The sequence below is a fragment of the Thermobia domestica genome, chromosome 17, assembly GCF_964235325.1.
Source record: "Thermobia domestica chromosome 17, izTheDome1.hap1.1, whole genome shotgun sequence".
NCBI classification, from domain to species: Eukaryota; Metazoa; Arthropoda; class Insecta; order Zygentoma; family Lepismatidae; genus Thermobia; species Thermobia domestica.
In genome coordinates, this window is record NC_137470.1 from 164,609,763 (window position 1) to 164,631,243 (window position 21,481).

At 36.1% G+C, this 21,481-nt stretch overlaps 1 protein-coding gene across 10 annotated transcripts in view; it reads left to right on the top strand.

The window, feature by feature from the left end:
* Nucleotides 1-21,481, top strand: part of LOC145674461 (uncharacterized) — a 338,683-nt gene that overhangs the window by 284,412 nt on the left and 32,790 nt on the right. For all 10 annotated transcript variants that reach the window (XM_081744547.1, XM_081744548.1, XM_081744545.1 and 7 more), the window contains one exon: nucleotides 20,385-20,459. In XM_081744547.1, coding sequence (XP_081600673.1) covers nucleotides 20,385-20,459 — 75 coding nt within the window. The remainder of the gene's footprint in view (nucleotides 1-20,384; nucleotides 20,460-21,481) is intronic.

Genomic DNA, 21,481 nt, shown 5'->3' on the forward strand with positions numbered 1-21,481 from the left:
AGGAGAGCGTAACACCACACACATTGCGCCTTTTCGACTGTCGACGCCATTTCTGTTTATTGGTGATACTAGTCCGGTCACCGGTAGTTGTTCAAGTATGAAAATTTGCTGAACAAAACTTTTTTAGTTTTCCTTCAATATGAATGTTTTTTTCTTCTGTATCTCTGACCATATTAAAACTATACACTTTTAAAAAGTTCCATTCCGGACACTCGCGAGCTCGGCACTCACGCTCAACCGGGCTCGGGCTCAATAATTGAGCGCGAGCCCGTGCCCCTTGAAGTAAGTGAGCGCGAACCCAATCGAATGAAGTGAGTGTGAGGCCGAGTGATCGCGAGACCAGTTAACAGAAATGAGCGTGAGCCCAGTTTAGAGAAGTGATCGCGAGCCCAATTGGCAGAAGTAATCGGGAGCTCAAGTGAGCGCGAGCCCAGTTGAGGGAAGTGATCTGAGCCCAAGTGAGCGCGAGCCCAGTTGAGAAAACTAATCGCGAGCCCAAGTGAGCGCGAGTCCAGTTGGAGAACTAATCGCGAGCTCAAGTGAGCGCGAGCCCATTTGAGAGAAGTGAGAGCGAGGCCGAGTGAGTGCATGCTCAGTTGAGAGAAGTGAGCGTGAACCCGAGCGAGCGCTAGTTAAATTGAGTGCGAGCCCGCGCTCATTTCACACTCACGTGGACTCATTTGCCTTAGTCGAAAAGATAGGAAGCTCATTCCAATGTGCAGAATTGTAAAGGAAGATTGAAACAACTTTACAAAAAGAAAAAGCACATTCTTGAGGTCTGAGCTGTCATTTTATTGTCCAGAGGACTTCAAACACCTTTCGATAGAGACCCGACTTCTTCATGGCTATTATGAGAGGATCAGTGACGTGCCGTGACTTTTCTCACAGGGGACTAGGTTCGAAGAGAATGTGTACTGTAGAGTGGAGGTCCTGACTAATATTGTTGACACCAAACAACACAATTTATATGTTCCTGTAAACGCTTCTTCTACCAAGCCTCTTTCTTTCATAAAATGGATAATTTCAGTCACAGTTTTATTTGAAAAATCTAAGAGTCTGTAAACCTATATTAATTCACTCCGCAAATTGTTAAAATTAAAAAAAAAAAAAAAAAAACTCCCGTAAATTGATTTAAGGGTCAAAAACAAGCAATCAGGAAATCGAGATTTCAAGCACTGAAAATTCTTTAAATCTAACAGCTCAAGAAATTGTAACTCACTGAGATCTTGAAATCACAGTATCAATAATGTCATTGGAGATACGCACATATTTAATTTCTGAATCTGTTCAGCCATCTATTTTACGTCTTTTATTAGAAGGTTCCCGTTGTCATCCAATTCTACTTTTCTATAAGTCTTCAAAATCGTTTCTTGCATTTCTAAGTTGAGATACCATCTTTTGTACTTTTTGGATGCAATATTTCACATCCAAGGTTTTACTTTAAAGAATGTTGAATAGTATATCCATGCGCGAAAAAAATGACTGAAAACTTGGTTAGTAGAAATGCAAAATCGAAATCCTTCAATGATAACTCACACTTTTTTTTTTTTTTTTTTTTTTTTTTTTATGTAGTCATGAAAACTTCGGTGTCGCAATTATCTGAATCTTCTACAATGTTCTCAGAACACCGTAAGAGTTCTATTTGATTTTCATTTACTGCATTCACAATTTTGGAATTGTAATTCCATCTTATAGTGGCAACCGTTGGAAATCGCTTAGTTACTTCTGATTCAGCAAGCGCGTTATAGCGTTTCGATGAATATGAAAAGAAATTTGGAATGCCACTTACTCTAAAAAATATTTTACATTCCTTGATGTGATTAACAGACTGTGGAGCAACGAGATTGAGTCTGTGATGATAGCAGTGTATGGTGAGTGCACTCAAACACCTTTTCACAAAAGATTGTAAACCGTTCAAATGTCCAGAAAATGTGGCAGCTCCATCCATAGCCTAGTGTTACAAGCTTTTGCTTACAATTAAAATGAGAGAGAATTTGGAAAGCATGCTCACTTAGAGCAGTCGCAGTGCAATCACTAGTAACATCTGCAAAACAAATAAATCTTTCATAAATTGCCGTCTTTCACGTACCGATTTAATGTTGAGAGATCTTTGCAATGTCCGTAGTTTTGTCCAACATTATTGCTGTAAGAAGTGTATTGTTTATTTCTGACTTAATTTTATCCAGAATTACTCACCAACACATTTAACTGTATAGTTCTGAATTCTGTTCGATGTTCCTTTAAACACTCCTATGCTGTGAAGATGACAAGTCAACATGGGCGCCCGAACGAGAGGGCAGGGTGGGGCCCGGACCTTCCTCTGGCTTACGAAAATGTATACGTAATATAGTAAACCACGTATATTAAATACCAGAAATACCAGACGCAACATAGCAACCATGGAGATGGGCCCCTCCCTAGAAAATTTTCTTCAGGCGCCCCTGCAAGTCCATTTAGTGTCGTACTTGAAAGTAACTGAATTACTTCAATATAATTTCCCTAATTGACAGAATCTTCCTGTTTGTTACGACTTCTAATAATAGCTCTAATAATAATTCTAATAATAGCTCTTGTTTAGCCATAAAACAAGAGGAATAAATCAATCGGTTCATTAGTTCTTGGTTTGAATCAACTTCTGCATTGCTTGCTCAATTGAAAATCAATTCTGGTTTCCCGAAAATTTTCAATTTAGTTATTGTGGACAGGTGTGAATAACATTTTCTTGGCGCAACTTGGGTTTGTGAAAATTGTTCATGTCACAAAAGCCATCATTATTCCACACGTTCTTTTCTATGTGGAACAGAATACAAGGCCAGCAATACAGTTTGTTTCTTGTTTTACATATAGTTAACTATTTTGAAGAAGCAAAATAATCCGTTTTGATATTATGTATATAATCTTTCATTTTTGTCTAAATGGAAATGCTTGGAGTTGTTCTACCACTGGTTATTATTTGTTGCATTTCTTGAAAATTAAGGAGTTCAATGGTCCAGAATACAAGACTGAAACGGCCGATCCCCACCCCTACTGTCCCCTATACCAATTGAAGTAATATCACTGCTTGCGCCATCGCTTTGCTGCAAGGGACTAGGTTTCTCAGACGAGTCCCCTTCCATACTTTATTCTTCGAGTCATTTGCAAAATATATTGATAATCTAAGAAGTTCACACTTCCACTAGATTTCTTAAAGTGTCAAGATTAATACTGTAAATTTAATAGCGTTAAAACTATTAACTGTAAAAAGCAAATGAGAATTAAATTCGCTTACGACAGAACGCCCGTGCTTAGAGCTTATAGACAACATAATATGAGGACTAGCTGGCTGGACCCTGTTCCCTTCCCCGAGAAAGTCGATTAAAATCCGAGCGTTTCCGATCTCCACTTCGCTGTCGCACCCAGCATACCGGCGCTGACTATAGTTGTGTCAGAACAATTGAAATAGTGTTATTTTACGAAAATAGAGAAATACAAACAATGTTTTCGTTTTCTTTGGTATATATTTATCACAAAATACTTTAATTAAAATGCCAGGGGACTAGCCTAGTCCCCTTGACGGCACGCCGCTGGAGAGGATGGTATTTGTTTGAGGCAGGTATTTGTTTTTGTTTTTTATAACAACTTCCATGACCCAAGCTTTTTTTTGTGTGTGTGTGTGTGCGTGTGAGATCATAGAGGGAAGCTCGTCTCACATGTACCTAAACTAAGGACTCAACCCAGGTTACAACTTTACAGTGTTGCGCAACTCAAACTTCCATACAATTTCTTTTATCCTGAGGTGATGTAGGGGTCTCAGACCATCCTTAAAACTAGATAGGTTTTAGCAGCAGAGCCTCTCATGGTCGCTGTATTAAACAGACGAAAAACACTTGAAGAATGTGTTACGCACAGAACAATCAACTCTTGTAATTGTAAATATTATTGTTTTTCTATTTCACAATATGAGTTCATCCGAAGAGGATGAAATAGCCGTAGCAGCGATATCTGCTCTGTTGTCGACACAAAACCGCCCCCCCCCCCCCAAAAAAAAAACGAGAGACAGAGTAAAGAGGAGCTCCTGGACCAGGGAGTGAATTCTTCGCCGCAATAATGCACAGGAAAGCACCGTATTTTCAGTGGTGAATAATGAACTACTTGCAGATCCTCGTTCCTACAAAAATATATATATAACAGAATGGTCTATTCAGAATTCCATACGCTATTGAAATTAGTAACACCAAAAATTCGGCAGCGAAATACGAACATGAGTGAGTCTGTATCAGCTGAAAAAAGGTCTGTAGATCCTTGTATCCACCAGATTGTAGAACTGAAAATCAAATGACTTGTCCAAATATGTAAATGAGGGCAGTTATCAGGCGCGGAAAGCTAAAGTAAAGAAGAAAGAGCAATATTCTAGTATAGTTACTGAGTGTATCCGCTCAGCTCACTACCCACAAAAAATGCCCACATACCCATAAAGTAAACTTATGCCGCGCCGGGAGCTCCTCTCATGCACTACATCCGGTCTTTTGGTATTGTGCCAGCATTGTAGAACTGTTCCTTAAAATTGCACAAAGACCACACAATACTGATGACAATTAACTCTGTTTCTGTTTTACTTTTTGGCGCACCACATTTGAATTTTATGCTTATAAGTGTAGAATTACTAGTGTTAAAACATTATAAGTGCGTTACGGCGGATAAATAAGTGAGTCCATATAAAAGATGCATATATAGAAACTATTTTCCACCGACGGTGAATTTCTGCACAAGTGTACAGAAGTTGTATTTTGTTTACAAGTGGAACGCTACTAGTATGAAACCATGACAAATGCTATTGAAAAAAAAAATTAAATGAATTTTTTGAGTTTTACGTCCCACGTTTATGCCGGTTAGGCTAAAGGAGAGGGTGATGATGGGTAATGAATGAAATGGTGGAATGAAGAAAGTGGGAGGAAACGGGAGAACCCCGAGAAAACCCACGCACACGGTGTTTGTCCACCACAAAGTTCACTTGGCGGGGGCTGGGATTGAACCCGGGACCCCTAGCACCAGAGGTGAACGCTCTACCACTGAGCCACCGCGGCCCCAAATGCTATTGAAACTCGTATCATTGCTAAAACCCATTCGTTTTCACTACCGTCGCTTATGCGAATACCCACCTTCGCTGACGCACCCCCTCGCTAACACTCGAGCCCTCCAGCTTCGGTTAGATAGCATTCGTGCATTTTAGTGGCGACCTAGCGCAGGTTGTTTAGTTTTTTGGGCTGTATTTTTTATGCATGCATCCGGACGCTGTATTTATACGCAAATAGTAAAAGAATTATAATTTTTGAACTATTGCTTATGATACTCCCTTAAATTTTAACTATACCATGTTATTTTCATGTCGCTCAGCACAAATCATTTAAAAAAAAAACAATATGAAGGAAATTAGGGAAGGAATTCTAATTTTCGAACAATTATTCCGAGTGGTGCGGCAAAAGTAAACCTGCACGCTTTTTTAAACATGTTACTTTTTTTGGTATACAAATTGCACAATATACTTAAATCACCTACTTTTATTCTTTTAAAAGACATAATTACATTTGTTCACACCTGTAATGTTCGGGCGGACACTACCTACTTCACTGCATACTTTCTCTAAGGTCTTTATTCTTGCAGTTTTTTTAACATAATATAAATCGTGCTTCACGTTATACAAAAATCATTTTTCATATGACTATTAACCCAGTATGACCTATTGTTAACCTGAAGCAACGTACTACGTCATCCGCCTTATTCAGCGGAGCGCCACTCGAATCGTAACGTCCTGTTGTTACTGGAAGTTAACAAACAGTCTTTATGATTTGAAGCGCCTGTACTGGACTTTATTCGAAGTATAGTGGCTTGACACGAGATGCAAGATTGTGTTCTGTGTATTCACGCGCTTCTGTAGATTGTGTGTATTCGAATGTAATTAAACGGGATTTTTTGAAGAGGAGATCATTACGTAAATATATTTTGGACAGATAAATACCTCTGGAACATATAGATATTCTTGTTTTAAAACTACAATAAATAGCTTGTGGGGAAATTACAATATTTATTTTGTTGCCTCAAAGCAACATTAGGTAATTGCAGGTCAGATGGGTAGACCTGCCTGGTCTCCTACTATAGGTGCAGAAATTCTTCACAAAACACTATTCTCAGGACGATCGTGTGACATTTTAGTAGAAGACTCAAAGATGAAAAATTGTTTTCATGTTGCTTCCAAGGAAAGATTACAATTTTGAAACAACGTTTCCTCTTCGTGTATATAATGCATTGAAAGACTTACCCAACTTTCACTGGTGGACTAATACACTCACAGTTATGAAAACGTTATGTATTTATTTTGTTGTCCTATTATGTCAAACTTATAGTAAATTATTGTTCAAAGGTTAAATATGGATCCGTTGCTATTTTATGGAAAAAGAAATTCAAAAGTCTCAACAACTCTGTGTTGACGCACAGATAGACAGATACAATTTCATAGACAGACACAATTTGAAAGAGTATGTTAAAAAAAAAAAAAACCGAATTGGTTACAAAGACTTTTTGCTATGCAACGCCATTGGAATTGTATGATTTTTGCATATTCATAGTCAAAATTGATACTCCACCTGGTATGCCTGATGTAGGTGCCAGTGGTAATGTTCTGAAGATGTGTGAATTTGTGCCTCGTCACAAAAACTACCTTGTGTACTTTTAAAATTGGTTTAATTCAATAGCTCTAGAAGTCGAGTTTGCTAAACTGGCGATATTCTCTCTAGAGACCGTCAGAGAGAATAGACTGAAAGACTGTTCTCTAACAAGTGACAGCGCTTGAACGAAATTTTCGAAGTTCATATGATGAACAGTAAGCAGTGGTGGATGCAGTGACTTTACATGCTCTCAAATGGTATGACAACCGCTGTGTCACATTGTTGTCTTCATTCTGTTCTGCGTAACCCATCGGTACTATAAAGACATGACAAATCTCAGAGACAAAAAATTGATGTTCCTTGTCCTTCAATGGTTACTACATGCAATACCCCTATTTTGGGTGTAAACTTGATTCACTGGCTAATTGGCTTGTACCGCATTGATATTCTGTCAGAGAAGTGGTACCTACGCACATTCTTTCACTTGTTAGATTTGTAGATTTGGTATTTGTCAATGCATGGCTATTATACACAAGCAATGCCAATATTAAGGGCATACCAAGAAAGAAGCAAATGCCACTTCCTGAATTCAAATCAAAAGTTGCCCAAAGTTTAGTCAAGAAAGGGGGAAACCAAATTCATCTACAACTGAGGCTTTCTATCAAGAGAAGAGAATGAAAGGGCTTACTACGCCCATTCCTGTTGCCGATGTAAGAATGGACACATTGGACATTGGGCATCATTTGTGGGAAAGAAAGGACGATGTAAGAACCCAAAATGTGTCATCACAAAAGTTCAGTGTCTGAAATGTAATGTGAGCCTGTGCCTCACACCGGATAGGAATTGTTTTCTCACATTATACACTGTTAGCCTATGCGTGTCTCTTGGGAAACATTGCTTTTTTTAATATCAAATATAGATTCTTGGTAAATACTTTTAAAATGTAAACATACAGTAAATTTTGTCCAATGAGCATATCTGACATTCAAATTATTACTTAGTTTCAATCAGGTACAATATAATAATATGTATTGCTGTAGAAAAATACATTATTATTAAAAATTGAACAATTTTTGTATTACTGCATCCCACTATAGCTAAACAAACTCGTTAAAATTTTTTTTGCCACTAAAGATCATAATTCAGTTCATACAGGTTAATATTATTAATGCTTCTCTTGTCCAGGCAGCATTGTTTTGAAGTTACAGCGAGAAATAAAGTTGAATGTCGTCAGGCACTACTCTTTTCTGATTGGTAGTTGTATGGAAGTTCAGAAGAAAATAGAAACTGCTTCTATTTCTTCCAAGTCAGGATCCAAATAAAGACAGCAGAAAATTTCACCCTGAACTAAGGGCAAGTTACTTCTCACACGATCGTTAAGTAAGGTCGTGAATTTTAGATCGTGAATCGCAGCCTTACTTCAGTCCCGTCTGAGACAGGCTTAAGGAAACTATTTCACCTTGCGAAGTAGGAAATTTATTTACTAGCAACTAGTGAAGCTGTGCGTTCATAGAAAAGTCGAGCGAAATAATTTTGTATTATTTAATTGTAGCTTCTTTAAATCCCAGAAACCAAGAGTATTTATTTATTTATTTATTTATTTATTTATTTATTTGCCTGTTTTGCATACAAATGAGAGTATTCTCGAGCACGCATACAGTTGTCAAAATTACAAAATAATTACATATATGGTATAGAAAAAACTTAGATAAAATAATACATACATAACTATGACTTTTATAAGCTTATACAATCATAATATAATTAACAAAGAAAAAAACTTTTATACATTATCTTCAAAAAACTCATTTACCGAGTAGTAACATTTATCTACTAAGAACTCGTGAAGATCCGATTTAAACATAGAATATGATTTGTTTTGTTTTAGAAAGTCAGGTAACTTATTGAAAATTTTTGTACAGTTAATATATACACTTTTTTGAAAAAACGAGAAATTTTGGGGGATAACATGCAAATTATTAACGAATCGAGTATTGTATTTATGGACGTTACTGTTTTCAATAAATAAGTGTTTGTTACTTACGGTAAACAAGATAACTTTATATAGATACGCACAAGGTAATGGTAATATTTTTTGTCCTCGAAAGATGGGCTTGCAAGAAGATTTTGGTGACAATCCAAACACAACCCTTAGTGCTTTCTTTTGTAAGCGAAACGTGCTAATACATTCAGTAGAATAACCCCAAAAAATAATACCGTAAGTTATTAAAGAATGGAATTTTGCATAGTACACCGAAACTAAGGCCTCTGTTGTGACATTACCTCTTAATCTACGGAGGCCGAAACAAATACTACTTAATTTTTTGTTGAGCTGAGAAATATGCTCATTCCAAGTTAGTTTCGAACTTATGGTGACACCAAGAAATTTAGTTGAAATAGAAAAGTCGACTTTTTTGTTATTTACCATTACGTAAGGAATAAATTTATTTTGAAGAGGATAATAAAAATTTAGCATGGAAGTTTTATCATTGTTTAGAACTAACTTATTGTTACTTAACCAGTTACTTAATCGTGAAAACGCAGTGTTTAGATTATATTCAATATCATGTCGTGAGTTACCTGTAATAATAACATTGGTGTCATCAGCAAATAAAACACATTTATTAGGCAACATTTCATATGTCAAATCATTGATGTAAATAAGAAAGAGCAATGGCCCAAGCACTGATCCTTGAGGTACACCAGTTAGTATTGTACCTTTATAACTACTAAACTTACGCATTTCGCCATTATTTTCGTTCGTAATTTGAACTATCTGATACCTATCCTTCAAGTAAGACTCGATCCATTTATTAGCAGTTCCTCTTATACCATAAAAGCTTAATTTTTTGAGTAAGAGTAGCTCTTAAGAGTCGGCGGGACTCAAGTGACCTTAACAAATCGAAGATATCAGCCTTCCTTCCTATCAGTTTCCTTATTTTGGCAACAGATGGGGTTGTTGCTGAAATGCCATCAAAGCAAATGGCACCCCCCCCCCTTTTCCTTCGTTTTCCTCTGCATGTGGTCAAAGTTGGACAGCGTAGGAGGGGGATGGTTACGGCTGTAAATGGGACAGAAGAGTGAAATCCCGTTCTTTTGGTTAAAAGAGAAACATAACTGAAGAAAAAATAAATAAGAGGGACCAACATGATATCAGCCGTCAGCTCCGTGTCTAGAGAGCCACTCAAATATCTAAATGTTACAACGGTCACAAACATACCATAGAGAACTAAAGCACTTGTCGGCTGTCTCTTTCTCAAAGGATTCTACCTATGGTAAATAACAGAATAGTGCGGGAAGAGTCTGATATAAAATGAAGAGCCATGCCAATATTTAAAATAAAACAAAAATAGAAAACACGGGAGAGTCGATATTCTAATTTATTTAGGGCCTTCGTGGTTTTAAAAAAACTTGGAATTGAAAGGCAGAAAACCCAAACCAAGATCTGAAATGTATTGACAATGTGACTCTTTTTTAGTGGAATCAATTTCCTTATTTTCTTTTCAAAATATGACCACCAGATTTACCCTCTCTTTCGCCTTCACATTCGAATGGTCCTGGGTTCGATACCAGTGGCTGACCATCCTGAGTTTTTCCTATTACAACAGGAAAGGGCCGCAATGTTACATTCAGCCTTGGAGACCGGCTTAGAAGGACAGGAGGGAGCATATGCCCTACTTGATGTTGGTTTTTATTTGGGGAAATAGACCACATCATTAACAATAGAATTAAAAGATGTGTCACCTTCTTCAGATGTGTCACTCATGTCCAAAATTATTGTCGCATGTCTATAAATATGTTGTTGTAGGAATATAATTTGATAACGAATTCGCCCAATATTTCTTATAATGTTAGTATGTGTACAATCGACAAAGACATGTATGTGGCAAATTTCATGTCAAAAAAGCAGTAAATAAGAACAATAAAATGAAAATAAAACTTTCGTGTCCATTTAGCAACATTGTGTTTTACTCATTCTAATTTTCGTATTTATAATTATTTTCCTATGAAATTTACCACATATACATTTCCCGATTGTATACATAGTATCAGTATTAAAAGTACCCAGCAAAATCATTATTACATTATATTCTTACAAGAAGACAGTTAGGGCTATAGATATGCGACAATCATTTTGGACATGAGTGTACAAGGACGTAACAGGTGTTTGTTTCAAGCATTAAATAAGTGTTCGTATAAATTGAACTTATTTCCTGACGTCATAGAACTAAGAACTGTTGCAGAGCGACGTAAGTCCGGTGACAATACAATATTCAATTGTTACTTTCATACTTTGCAATATATCTATTTATTTAAAAGAAAATTTTAATATGTTTTAATTTCAACTTCCTTTTCCTAAAATAAATACTAGCCTTTAACCAGCCCTGGTTTCCCTGCTTGCATATCACTTTAGGATTTGGAAAATGTGTCCAACGAATAAAAAATGATAAAACACCTTTTAAAACCATTATTTTGTTAATCAATTCCCACTATAAAGTTAAAAATAATTTTGTTTATGCAAGACAAAAAAAAAAAAAAAGAATGGGGCGCGTCATTTTAAGAATTTATCAAGTAACTGTAAGCCTATATTAGAGCGCATCCCATTTTTTTTTTTTTGGCGCATAAACATTTTTTTTTTTTACTTTTAAGTGCGACTTGATTAATGGAAGAATGTCTTTAAAATGTTTATTATTATCTTTTTTATTATTGTTAATGTTTGCGTCCTTGGCATAGGGTGTTTATTTTGGTAAGGTACCGTAATGGTGCGTTTCTATACTACTAGGGTATATTTTAAAATTTAGTTTCCTATGCGTTACTGCATAACAGCACTTTTTTTATATATAAAGAATTACTACCGAACATAGAGTGTTTCTCTGCTAATAGGAGGGAGACAGATTGAGGGTACCAAACACTCCTACCGTTGATTGAGAAATATTTAGGTGTCGACACTGACGAGCAACATCTACATTTGAATTTGAATGTTTTATGGGCTTTAGACAATTGATTCAGACCGGGAAACATGGGGGACAGAATGTTGGAAACAAGTAGTCCATTCTCTAGTTTGATTGCCTGGAATGAGTAAGGACTTTTCCTCCCTTGGTAAAACCTGCCGGAATTGGAAACAATATCAAAGAAACACTGCTTCGAAAAGAGAGGGAGCAAACATGCATAAATAGATAGTCAGAGTCGGATCTAGGTTTAGTGGGGCCCCAAGCTGTTGAAGGTAATGGGGCCCTTTATGTGTCCAGATGAACATAGGCACCCTAAATACAGCAATGAAGAAACTAGAGATAATTTAGGAAGCAAACTAGTAGAAGGAGCCCCATTAATTACATGAACGTAGGCTACACAGCAGGAAGCACTGTTGCTACATATATATAAATTTTATTTTATTTTTTTAATTTTCTTATATTTTAGAAATGTATATCCAGTTTATCTTTAGATTTTGGGGCCCCCAAGAGAGCGGAACCCTAAGCTATAGCTTGTTTAGCTTATACATAAATCCGGCACTGTAAATAGTATACATATACAGGCGCGGATGCAAGGGTGGCTATAGAGGCTATAGTCCCCCCTTGACGCTCAGGTATACACTGGATAAAATGGGTTTCAATCCTGTTTACTCTGGATAAAGAGGCAAACTATGGTTTAGCTCCTCCCTTGATCATATCCAGGATCCGCCACTGTATATATATATATATATATATATATATATGTATATAATTTGTGTGTGTCTAGTATGCTGTACGATGGAAGCTGATGAAAGAGCTTTATACCATATTATTCCTGATTTTTTGACAGGTAAACAAAGAATATTTCGGGGATTAATCTATCCTAAAGATTATAATAATGTAGCTTATTTTTTCTCTTGCATGTATATTCTCAGTCCTGCAGGAAGTTTTTATTTCTTTCTTGGAATAGATAAACGAAGACTTTGGTTCGACTTCTTCACAAATCTTTGTCGAAAGGTTGACTTTATCGCTACAAACACAAATTACTTCTTCTCATAGAAACCATCTACAAATACACTGTACTGCTGAAACAGAAACCATCAACCAAAAAGGTCATAAATTTTGCCATTCCTTGTGTTTGAAGTTCCCGTTCTTCACAATGATTTCCTTCCTCCCGCCCCTGTTAAGAAGTTCAAAGTAGGTTTTCAAAAGGACTTGTTCCCGCTGAGAAGGAAAGTGAGATGAGGAATGACTATAGTGCCATCTAGCAGTTAGACGTGGCCAAGTACGTGAACACGAAAAAATCTGATTTCTGATTTCTGTAGATTCAATGATGAAGGATATAATTTCTCATCGATTGTTAATGGATGTCTTTGGAAATAGCGAAAAAATAGTACAGTAGCGCACAAATACAAAGATAGTACTCCATTCTCAAAAAAGTCCGAAGTTTTTAGCTCTTTTCCTTACTGTAAAAAAACAGAAGACTTTTCCCTCTAATTTTGATCATTTTCTTATGGAAATTTGGATTATAATTATCTGTATTTATAAGAAGAAAATATCACGCACAGCGTTCAAATTGCACCTTTACAATGAGGTGCATCATATTGAGTGAGCTATTGAGACATTTTTGCGAAAGAACGAAATGAAACCATGATTTGCCTAAAAAATGGTTGAGATCCCATGTTAAATTGAACACCAATATTCCGGCCGCTGTGGCGCACTCCTTCTCCCTCTCAAGAATGTTGATAACTTGCAGCATTATGGTTATTCAGCCCATTAATTTATATGAGGAAACATTGTTTTAATTTTTTGAAATAACAGAATTTAGGCAGTTAATTTTACTGAATACTTCTTCTTGAGATCTTTATATGTATTCTATGCGAAATTTAACTACTGTATTATGTAATTTTAATATATATAAATACAAACTAAAACAATATTACATTGAATATATTTAAAGCAAGGAACTCTTAAATAGGCCAGAAGGAGAAATTAGTAAAATTGAATGATTAAAATCTCGTCTATTTAAAAGAAAAATACTTCTTCATATAAATCAATGGTCTTAAAAAAAAGAAAGATAGCAATTCAACATCCAAAAAAATGAGAGAGAGAGAGAGAGAGCACACACACACACACACACACACACACACACACACACACACACACACACACACACCTACCTACACCTCTCTACCTACCTACACCTACTTACCTACCTCCTTTCATTAAAGTCTTTTTTCGACGCTACCCTGAAACGAAGGCGTGTCGTTTGTTACAACCAAAGTTAAAAGTGAGGGAAAACACGAAGGACGTCATCCACCACTTCCAAAAAATATCTATGGTGTCCCTCCACTTCCTAAAAAAATATAGTGGGCAAAGATAGGCACAGGGGACGGCATGACGTCATGCGTTCCCCAACCTTTTCAGATCCATTTTTACCCCTGGTTACAACTCGATTTTGATGTTGTTTGACACAATATTTTCATTGAGGGTTTATCAAATCTTATTACCGTGAAGATTAGCACATACCTGACGAAATAACTAAGGGTTGCCAGACACTTATTCCTATTAATTCACTGTGAATAAGTGGTAAGTATTCTCATCTTCCAGACGAGCGAGATCTCATATAACCTCACTGATGAAAAATAATATTAAGCTCCAAACAAACACAAAACATTCTAAATTTCACGATAGCTTCGTAAATTGACATAATTACATTTCCTCTTTCAACGCAGTCCTTAATATTACCTCATTTTATATAACGTACAATTTTTCCGTTATGTTACGCCATTAAAGAACCGCCATTAAATTCATCTTTACGTTTCCTTTTAATATACATAAGGAAATGTAAAGATGAATTGAAAACTAGAACCACACTATGCTTACCATTTTCAAAAGTATTACACATAACTTCTTGACTCAAACTGATATTATGAAGTAAATTTTATTCATAAACATCTTTATTGAGCTTTCATTAACTTCTAAATTTCTTTGGTGGTGTTTGAGCAAAATACAGGCTATAATCAACGCATACTTTCAAATTTTTAGTTTTAATACTCTTAAACTTGGCCTAAATTAAGAAATATTCATATTTAATGTATTTTAGCAAAACAATATGCCTTCAAATATATAATTAAAAGTAGATGTTGCTCCTGAGATAAGTCACAAAGTTAAAAAATTAAAGTTTTCTTGCTTCAAAGTAAGGGGGAAAAGTAATCTAATGCAGGCCAGACTAGGAACACTATTGTGGGGCTCCAGGTTCCAGAAAAACATGTAAAGAAATCGCATTAAGACTATACCATCCCGGTATTTATGGAGGTGTCATATCACGTAATAGTATTTTTTCATCAGAAGTTGGAAACGTAAAGAAATAAAGAAACTACTGCAGAATTAACTTTAGAAAATATTGCTTGTTTCCAGAAATTTAATACAAACTACTCACTCCCTCAAATTCTAGATAGAGGCGAACAGGCTATACGCTCCCTTGTTTATATTCATGGATGTACATGTATTACAATATGTTATTGTGAGCACTTCACAAGCCAAGAGTAACAGAACCATCTAACAGTCTGATGATCACTTGGCCGAGGATCCCGCGAGCAGAATGTATTAATTGCATGTATTACTTGCAGAATTTATTCATAGGAGCCACACTGGTTTCCACAGGGGCTCGTTATGCTGCTAAAACGGCACTGGATAGTAGATTACACACTAGCGCTTGACCCGACTGGGAGCAATAGGTCCAATCCGCTGAAGTCGGCTCTGATCGTTGTATACGACAAGTAATATAGTAGGAAAGTTTTCTTCTTTTACTTTGAAGCAACAAAAAGTCTTTTAATTTTTATCCGTGTTACTTCTCTTACAAGCCCCCTCTGATTAAAAGTACATTTAAAAAATAGAAAATATTTTTCTCCATTTCCTTCTCTCTTAGTCACATTCTTCTGCAATAACAGGCCAATGTAGTATTTCTTCATATATATGAAGTTATTGCTCTGGAGGTATACACTACCAAAATTTCTCAAAAATCTCTGATTTTTAATGCTTTGACTAGCACGTCCCTGTAGGATAGGCCACAATTCCTGCAAGTATTACTGGAGCCTATGAGACAATTGATATTGCAATACCCTCTGAAGTACTGTTATTTCCTTGTGTTCCATTCAAACCGATATAAAGGGGTCAAAGAAAGTTCCTTTTTACCTTTTGGTTTGCTTTTAGCTTCCGCAGAGGTAGCTACTTTATTATAAAATGGTTTTAACCAACACTTATACCCAGTGATATCAGATCCTGTTACTTCCTTTACCAAACATTTAGCAGACTTTCGGTAAACGTTTAGCGCTTGTTATTATAAGTTCTGTAATTTCACGAATGTTGAATACCTGTAATGTCTCCTTAAAGTTTTACTTCTAATTCTACTTCTAAAGCTGTCTTCTCACCAAAATATAAATATCATCATCATCATAGGTATTCTGCCTTTATTGGCAGATCACTTGCCGCAGCTGAGAAGCTTCCATGCTCCACGGTCCTCCTCTAACCTTTTCGTCTTCGCGTATGATCTTTCTGTTTTAATATCATCCATTAATTGTAGTCTTCTTCTCCCCCTCCCTCTCTTTCCCGCCACCATACCCTCTAGGACGTCCCTCATGATACAATCTCTTCTTAGGCAATGTCCCAACCAGTTTCTCTTCCTCTTCCTAATAATATCTAAAAATGTTCTTTTCTCACCCACCATTTCTAACACACTCTCATTCGTTTTCCGCTCTACCCAACTAATTCTTTCCATTCTTCTCCATACCCACATTTCGAAGACTTCCAGTCGATTTTCGTCACCTTTACATAATGTCCACGTTTTCGCCCCATACAGTACAACACTCCACACGAAGCATTTTATGAGTCTTTTTCTCAACTCTTTATTCAAAGTCCCACAAAACAGACTTTTCTTCCTCCTAAAAGCTTCTTTCGCCATTCCTATCCTTGCTTTTATTTCGCGTTCGCATTTCATGTCATTACTAAGAATACTACCCAGATATCGAAAACTATTCACTTGTTCTATTTTCTCCCCTCCTACTTTTATATTTGACACAGACCCCTTCGTTCCAATCACCATGGCTTTTGTTTTTCTAACATTTATTTTCATCCCATATTCTTCAAAGCCCTTTCTCATTTTTCTAACATTTTATTGATTTTCTTTTCAGATTCTGCAATAAGCGCCATATCGTCTGCAAATCTATATGCATCTGAAATATAAATAAATAAAAATAAAAACCTAAGAATTTGTGTGTTAGTTAAAAACAAGATATATCTATGCATAATATGGGTGTTGAACATAAGCTCACCGGCAGAAAGTTCACCGGACACAAGCTCACCGACAGTATTATATTACAGGGGTGGACAAAAGCTCACCAATAGCAAACATAAGCTCCCTTGAGGGACTTGTAATAAAGTTCACCGAATATTGAAATTCAGGTGTTGGTTACTTCCTAAGCGGAAAATGGAGCTACTATCTGATATGACTTATCAGGTATAAAAAAATAAGGACGTTGCGGAGTTGCGTTGTATTAAGCGTGGGCAGACCTTGAGGAACTTGTTATAAAATGCCCTGGATATTAAAATATAGCTTTTGACTGCAATTACAAATAGGCGAAATAACTCAGTAGGAAGTAGAGCTACTAATGTCGTACAGCAGTTATCAGATATCAGAATAAAATAGGGATGTTGCAAGTTTAATATGTGAAGCATGGGCGACAGTAAACCTAAATTTGGCCCTGGAAATTTTGGAACCAGATTTTTCTTATAAGCCTGACAATTCATCAACTGCATTAGTATAATGTCATGATTAGGCATGAATACTTACAAATATAGAATTTGCTTGCTAACAGGACTGGTGATTCTTTTTTTTAACGAAATCATCATACTCAGATGTATTTAAGCCTTGCTTCTTAGTGCTTTCGTCGTGCTTGCAGATCAACACTCAAACAAATCTCTTTCTTATTTACTAACACCAAGCTTTTTTTTCCTAGATTCACTTGATGAGTATTGGTCTGCAAGTGTGATGACAGCCTTAAGACTTGAACTCTGCAACACTCTTAATATTTTATTCTGGTGTCTGATAAATCCTATATGACATTAGTCATATAGCCTATTGTCTATTGAGGAACTAGGCCTACTAGTAGTCAAAGCCCAGATTTAAATATCAGGAGCATTTTATTTCAAGTTCCTCAAAGTTCGCCCACGTTTAATACATTAAACCCTGCAACATCCTTATTATTTTATTTTTATATCTGACAATTGATATATAGCATTAATAGCTCTATTTTCAACTGAATTAGGCCTACTGCTAGTCAAAGTATAGATTTTAATACCTCTTTATACCCATCATAACTTTTTCTAAAGCGAAATATATCTCAGATACTTTCAGCCATACTAAAAAAATAAAAGAGAGAGAGAGAGACTCCCTTTCCCCAAAATCGTTTTCCGATATTTCTGTGCAGCAAAAGTTCTTGCACCGAAAGTTTCAGCATAGGGGAGGGGGTTGGATTGCTTTCTTCAGTAAAAGGAAGTAGTATTCTTTTGTTTGTCCAAATCCGTTTTTAATTTATATTTTAATATTCAAAATCTACTTCATATTAATATTCAAAATCTAGTTTTCATTTTTGTCATATTTTCCGTTTGTCATTTTTCCATTGCTTATTTATTTTATTCAGGTTTATTTTCCTTTGCAATTAAATTAGTTAACCTATAAATGTAATTAGTTATCATTATTGTATTCTTTATTGCATTAATTATCTTATAATACAATTATATTATTAGTGGTGAGCTTATGTCCGCTTTTGCATAACATAGGTGAGCTTATATCCGGTGAGCTTATGTCCGCGACATTTTAAAGAGGGTCGCAAACGATATGCAGGAAAAATTCTCTCTTCCTGGCTTGTTTCTTCCCTACTTGACAAATGTTATATTGCTTTGTTTGGTGAATCCGTTTCCTTGAACATACAGAAAATCAAATTAAATTATTGCTTTTGCAAAACTCCTCTTTCTTTTAATCCCCAAACGGAAACCTGACGGCAGAAAGTTTCGGAAAGTGTTGCTATTTCCACTGCTAGTTTCTCATTTTAGATAGTGTATATTTACAACGAAGGCGGTGCGCGTGCACCGGTTCACCCCCCCCCTAAATCCGGCCCTGTACATATATGTATGTTATATACATCCATTTGTATACGAGATCCTGACCGCCTATATTGTTTCATACGGAAAGTACGTACAAATGGAACACTTACAGAAAGTCTTATAAAACATGCGTTTTCAGTTATACGTTTGCAGTACGTTAAGTCCAAAAACTACAGGATTTACAAATGTAACTTACGATTTTACGTACGCCACGTACATTTTTTCTCAGTGTATGGTTTCGAAGCATGGTCTCGGATACATAGCTATTATCTACAGAGCACGACAATGAATGAGCCTTGGGGCTTGGCAGTACAATAAAACTTGATTAGATTAGATTAGATTTACTAATCATTCTCTGGACCATGCTACATGTACATTTGTACAAAATGGTATAGAACTCGTCAGTACATAATTTCGATGCAATATTTAAAACAAATACAAAGTTCTAGTGTTCAACAACTTGTGAAAATAGATATAGGCTAAACCAATTCTACAATCTATATAACAATAATATATATATGAACTTAATTATTATTTTAATTACTGTATATTTGTATTTACCATCTTAACTATACATAAAACTTCATCAACTGACATAAATCTTATATATAAAAGAGAACGTACAAAATCCTTTGTTCCCTCATCACGCTAATACGGCTGAACCAATTTCTTTTATTTTTGGGGGGTTATTAGGATTTGGACCCTAGATGGTTTTTATCATATCACTTTAATTTTTAATTACCAGTGTCTTGAGATAATTGACCATTCAAGTGTCCATAACGTACAAATCCTTTGTTAGTTCATCATAGGTAAAAATAAACGTATTTATATGCAACCCGCATGACCGTGTCACTCGGCGGGTTAACATAAATGACAGGCGATATAATGTTAACATTTACTGCAATCTACTATGGTTTTTATCATATCACTTGAAAGCGACAACTTCCGGGGTGACCGCAGCGAAGCGGGGCGGGTTAACATAAATGACAGGCGATATAATGTTAACATTTAATGCAATCTTCTATGGTTTTTATCATATCACTTGAAAGCGAAAAAGTAAAAATTATCTAAGTAACAAAGTTTATTGCGTTCCGGGGTGACCGCAGCGAAGCGGGGTGAACGCTGCTAGTTAGTATATACAATTGGAATTTAATTACTTTTGGAAGTTTCAAAATTTGCTGCTAAGATATTCATTTACAGTATAAAATGTGTTTTCTAATAGCAGTTTGCGCACTGAGTTCACAAAGAAACTCTTTCCATGACTATTTTTTATGTACCCAGGTAGTTTATTGTACAACTTTACGCCCATATAAATGTGTGATTTTCCGTATGCTGATGTTCTATGATACACAGTGGATAAGTTATCTTTTCCACGCGTAAGGTAGTTGTGAGTATCACAATCTCTCTTAATATTATCTAAATGATCCCAGGTAATTTTCAGAAGTTCAAATATGTCATCATATTCAATGATTCAAATATTTTCTTGCAGCTGGTGCGTTTCGGTGATTTAGTAATGATTCTTTAGTTTAATCAGTTTAGAATCACATGGATACTGTAGTTTCACAATGAAAAACTAAATTATCTTGTTTGATTATGTTATTAATATTATTATTATTATTATTATTTCTAGAAAGAAAGGGATTTGGAAAGGCGGTCCATGCGCTTACAAAGAGTTGAGGAGTCCAGTGACTCATCATCGGTTGAAGTAAGTTGTGTTGTATTTCGTATAATTTTTCTATGTAATCATTGTTATACTGTATTCTAGGTGTGCAATTTCGATGCTTTCTCGTGCGTTATTTCGAAGAACTGTAGATGAAAAAGTTTAGAATTCAATATTCATAAAAAATTCCATTTTTTAGTAATTTACCTAAAATACGTAACTGTGCCTGGTACAAGGAAAAAAATTAAATTTTTAAATTTTACGTCCCATAGTTATGCCAGCTAGGTTAAAGGAGACGGTGAAGATGAGAAATGAATGAAATAGAGGAATGAAGAAAGTGGGAGGTAACGGGAGAACCCCGAAAAAACCCACATACGGTGTTTGTTTACCACAAAGCTCACCTGGCCCGAAGTGAGATCAAATCAAGGATTCCATGCACCAGAGGTGAACGCTCTACCACTGAGCCACCGCAGCTCCAGACCTCCTTGAATGTGTCAACTCTGGCTGCACGTTCACTATGAAATGTATAATTTTTATTTGGTGTATTGATTGTTTAGGGGATAATCTCTTTCGTGTTGCTGACAAAACGATCCATTTTTCCGTTTCTACCTGATTTTACTCTTTTCCCTCCGTGAGCGGTTCCAAGCCCATGCTGAAATAGGTGGAGGAGATCCAAAAGTCATTGGCATTCTTTCCACCCTCTTAAAAATCCATTACATATTTGATTCTCTTAATTCTTGGGAAGAAGTAAAAAGTTACCGACGTAACACAGATTAGTGTAACAAAGTGAAAATAGGTAGATAATCAGATAGACATGGTCAAGAAATTCTCTGAAATGAAAAGTGGGGTGCCCGAATGTGTGGTCACTAGCCTCCCATTGGACTATGTGGGGTAGACAATTATTGCTGCGAAACTTCCTGAATGGCAGCGTACCGCAACTGTGTGCTTCAACTGTAATTAAAGGTAGCAGGGGTTTGGGACGCTCTCACTCCTACTGGTGGAGCTGTAAGCCTTCCACGTGCACACATTCCGGCCTGCTGTTGTGTATGTCCCGTGTTTGTATTGTC